A 4,708-nucleotide genomic window follows, 5' to 3' on the forward strand; every position below is an offset into this window, starting at 1 on the left:
CCTCCGGCAGACACCTGACTGTCCTGGAGGATCCAGGGTTTTCTACGAGGCACTGGACACCATCTGTTTTTCCTTCCTCTAATTGTCTGCAGCACTTACTAGCATCGGGGATAATATAGTGCTTTATTGAGCCCTGCTGCAGAATGGGTTAAAGAGAATGAAATCCAGGGGGGATAGAATATGACGCCCTTTGGGATGCACTCAGGAAGATGGAATAATACAGGGCAGGAGAGGAGACAAAGAAGAAAATATCAGTTACAGTGTATAAGTCAAGTCAATGTTACTACCCCTCCTCTCCCCATAAGCAGTAACGTGACAACCCCCTGGTTTGGGAGCCCTCCCCTTTGTGTATAGTGAATGGGGAGTAGAGTTGGCAGTGGATGGGGGGGGGGGGGGGTGGGTTATTTTTTTCTAACCTGACCTGGGGCTCCACCCATGTTAGAAACCAAAAAGGTAAAGAAAGGAGCTTTCCACCAGAACCTCCTCCCTCCTGTCCCTGCCCAGTCGTCACAGTGTTTTCCTCTAGTCACTAGCAATCTCCTCCTCTTCTCCTCTGTCCCCTCCTCATCTCCACTCCTGCTCCCTTTCTATATAAGCTTCCCAAACCCTGCCCAGACACATCCAGAGAGCCCTCAGCCTTTATCCTTACTACTGCTACCTAGTAAACATCAACAGCTATGGCCAACATTGCTCTCCAGGAGGACAGCATGCCAGCCTTACTGCTGCCCAGGATGGGCATGGGTGCCGGTGGAAGGGGAGTTTGCAGAAGTTTATTTGGCCCCATCGATCATGACGAGCTGAGATCTGAGTTGAAGAGGCAACTCAAGGAGATCCAAGCATCTGACTGTCAACGGTGGAACTTTGATTTTGAAGCTGGAACACCCCTGAAGGGAACTTTCTGTTGGGAGCCTTTGGAAAGCAAGGAGATGCCAATCTTATACAGGGAGAGCAGACTATGCCCTGTTAGTGCCACCCCACTGTCCAGGCAAGCAAGCACTAGGCTTCTTGTGCCAACAGTAGATACCAGAGAGGAGCCACCAGCTGAGATTGTGCAGGGCAACGAGGAGTGTGCCAAGGAGAACGCAGACAAGGCTGTCAAGAAATGCCAAGGAGCTAAAGGACCATCTAAGACGTCAACACACTCCACTTCATCCCTTCTCAGGAAGAGGGAGATCAGCACTTCCATAACTGGTAAGATCACTCCTCAATGCTTGACTAGAAGCTTTCTCAACAGCCACATCGTAGTATCCATAGAAGAGTAACATCCTTAGGGTATGGCCACACGGTCAGGTTTCCTGATGAAGTTTTGGAAGCTAAAATCAGTAGGATCATAAAAGGGGAGAAAGTATAAAGGACTGATACGGCTTCTCTTCTTTTTTTAATTCACTCCTGGTTTTGGCTTCTAACAGCATCAGGAAACCTGACCGTGTGGACATACTCTTACCGTCCTCATTAACCCTTGCCATTCTTGCTTTAGATTACTTCCCCAAGAGGAAGAGGCTGCAAGCCCCCAAGACTGACACCCTGAAAGTTGCCCACCATCCTCTTTGCACTTTGGAGCAGACCCCTAGGAAGAAGATCAGATGATTCACTGGTGAGTTCTCCATCCAGGGCTGTTTGTGTTGTTGGTGTGACCTAAGGCCAGTTGGGTTGGGGGGGGGGGGGGGAGAGAGAGGTTGTAAGCTATTTGCAGAGATGGGAGCTTGTTTTGGTTGTAGAAAGTGGGAGTTGGTGACTGTGCACATGATAGGCTTTTTTTTTTTTTTTCAGGCAGTGTTACTCAATCTTTTTAGCTCCTCCTTGGAAAGTTCTTTAAAGAAAAAAAAAAAAAAAGTTGCAAAACAAGCTGTACTGGCGGGAAAGGGGGGTTAGGAGAAGGGAAGAATGTGGGGGAGGGGAGCAGGGCTGGAGAGAGACTGCTCACAAGATAAACAAGGGCAGGGTCTTCTAATGGCTGAGAGTTATGAAAAGGAGGGGGGAGGCTCAGCTGTGCACCACCAACCTCTCCCGAGCCCTGCGCCGACTGTGTAGCTGCATTGTATAATAACCTGCCATTTTTTTTCTTACATTTTAGGTCTATTTAAAGATCAGGAGCTTCAAGACCTCCAACCCTCAACATGTCCCTTACCACCAGACCAAGGAGTGAAGGGAAGAGGAGGCTGCTGACAGGGCTCCAGTCCCCCCCCCCCCCCAGAATACTGAGAATTCTGTCGCTGGAAGTGATTTGCCAGCCTTGGATGTGGACTTGTCAAAATCCGCAGCGGTCGAGGACTTCCTAGTATTGCACGCACTCTCTCCGCACACTTGGATGTCTATACTGGCTAAGAAAGATTGCCAAGCTGGCAGGGTGGCATCCATCTGTCCTGTCTGTCGGTGCTGTGAATGTAGCAACAACCTACTATCTAATACTATACCTTGGGGGTGGGGGGCAGGTTTAATTTAGACACCCTTTCAGTTTTCCAGGTCCTGCCAGACCACAATCCTGTTTGGTTGTTTCCCAGCCAAGTTGTTGGGAGTTGTAGTTGAGCAACAAGGGGGGGACGGGGGACAGGGGGGGACTGCTAAGGGATGCCAACCCCTGGTTTAGCTTCTGCAAACCATTAGACCTGTACAGATGTTTCCTATGTAGCATTTGTTTGTATTGTTTTGCACTGTTTGATATATATATTGATATATATACCACCATTATGTACAGCAACTATGTACCATAAGAAAGCATTAAACTAAGTTATATATTTATATAACATGTTGGAAGTACTCCAATGTTCAGCCATAATACTGGCTACTAAACGGTCCTAGAGGTATACGTATGTCTCCTTTTGGAGAGATAAAAGTATTTTTCCAATAACTATGCATGTACAGTTTTCTATGTTTTTTTTAAATGTTTTTATTGTTTTGCAAATAAATGTACAGAGTATTGCTATACGAGCGAGAGAAAGTAAACTATATGACTTTTATACCTAAAACCTCTTGTCGTTTCCTGATTGTTTGAATGGTTGGGTGTAGAGTCGGGGCTTTATTTGTATCTATGGCGCCAACGTATTCCGCAGCGGTGTTCAGAGATTGTCATTTAGCTAACATTTATCACAGTATATTATTTGGGGCTTTACATAGGACTGCAGGTAATCCCAGGACATTATCAGTGCTACGTCTGTGGAGGTTCAAGACACGAACAGGGATGTTTAGTGCATCACAGAGCTTTAAACTCTTAAGGGGGTCATTTATTAGGACTGGCGTTTTAGACACCGGTCTTAATACCCCTTTGCGTTGGCAGTGGCTGCGCCTAAGTTATGTAGAGAACGCCGGCCTCTACATAATTTTGTCGCATTCACCGCCTGTCTAAATCTACGTCGGCTTCCTTGCTAGTGTAGATTTAGACTATTTTTTACGCCTAAAACAGGAGTAGAAAATGATTGAGACCGGCCTGCCAGCCCGCCTCCTGTGTGAGGGGGGGAACAGTCGCAGATTGTGGCGCAATTAACCTTTGCACTGCAATCTGCGCCAAATATACCCCAAAATTGCCATATATCTGATAGTAAATGACCCCCTAAACCTTTCTACTGCATCCTGATTTTGATCTTGCAGGTTGGTGCAGAATGTTCTGTTGATCTTAATAATTCCAACATTTAAAGAGGTTTTTTGACCGTTTTATAAGGATGACCTATCGTCGGGATAGGTCATCAGTATTAGATCGGGGGGGGGCACTTTCCGCTGATCAGCTGTTTGAGGAGTTGAGCGCTGTGGTCTCCTCACAGCTTACCAAGCACAGTGCCATCCATTGTATAGTGGCTGTGTTTGGTATTGCAGCTTAGCCCCATACACATGAATGGCACTGATCTGCGCCAGGGCTATGTCACTGACCTAGGGATAGGCCATCAGTATAAAACAGTCAGAAAACCCCTTTAAGGACTCCTATAGATGTATGCAGCATAAGGATCATGAGTATGGATGTAAATCAGATGTATTATACTGGCAAATCTTGTCCCAAACACACGTGTAATGACCCAAGCTAGCAGCATCTTGGGGATCTGAGGTGGTGTAAGTTCAGACCAAATACCCGCAGCCGAGACTGAATCTGTGGTACAATTTGCAATGGTGTCTACAACAGAATATCTCTGCTCTTCAATCTATACCAGAAAAACCCCTTTAAGTATAGATGTAGCAGAGCTAAATTTGTCACTTCTCTGTATAAAACTGGATCAGCTTTAAGATTATGCTGCAGGGTTACCACAAATATCACTTGATGGACTTATGTCTATATAACACCTTAGGATATTGGAATAAATTATCCCAAATGATAAACTCAGCTCTGCTACATCTTCATGTTCATATGCTGAAATGACCATGTTAACCACTATATAGGGGATTTCTATTCCTATCCCAGTTCATTTATTAATTACTAATATATAGCACCAACATATTCCGCAGCGCTTTACAGACGTCGTCATCACTCAGTGGGGCTTACAATCTAAATTCGCTATCCGTATGTCCATGGAGTTTGGGAGGAAACACTGGGAGAACATACAAACTCACTTGGCTGGATTTAAACCTAGGACCCCAGAGCTGAGTTTGGTATTTATCTCTTTAAGGGCTCATGCTCACAACTGTATGTATTTTGCGTTCCGCAAAAAAAACAGATCCACCAACAATACGGATGACATCCGTGTGCATTCCGTATTTTGCGGAACGGAACAGCTGGCCCTTCATA

The 4,708-nt window shown here is 45.7% G+C and overlaps 1 protein-coding gene across 1 annotated transcript; it reads left to right on the forward strand.

Annotated features, from left to right (window-relative positions):
• Nucleotides 1–585: 585 nt before the first annotated feature.
• On the forward strand, nt 586–2,876 carry LOC121002101 (cyclin-dependent kinase inhibitor 1-like). Its single transcript, XM_040433411.1, has 3 exons — nt 586–1,191; nt 1,478–1,594; nt 2,075–2,876. Exons 1-2 carry the CDS (start codon nt 678–680, stop codon nt 1,585–1,587), a joined length of 624 nt encoding a protein of 207 aa, XP_040289345.1. The 5' UTR covers nt 586–677; the 3' UTR covers nt 1,588–1,594; nt 2,075–2,876.
• Nucleotides 2,877–4,708: the final 1,832 nt, after the last annotated feature.

Source organism: Bufo bufo, chromosome 1 (genome assembly GCF_905171765.1).
Source record: "Bufo bufo chromosome 1, aBufBuf1.1, whole genome shotgun sequence".
In the NCBI taxonomy this organism is placed as follows: domain Eukaryota; kingdom Metazoa; phylum Chordata; class Amphibia; order Anura; family Bufonidae; genus Bufo; species Bufo bufo.

Excerpts from the sequence above, each read along its gene's own strand:
- LOC121002101 (XM_040433411.1), top strand. The coding sequence starts at position 678 with ATGGCCAACATTGCTCTCCAGGAGGACAGCATGCCAGCCTTACTGCTG. Across the intron at positions 1,192-1,477 it reads GATCAGCACTTCCATAACTG|ATTACTTCCCCAAGAGGAAG; the intron begins GTAAGATCACTC and ends TTCTTGCTTTAG.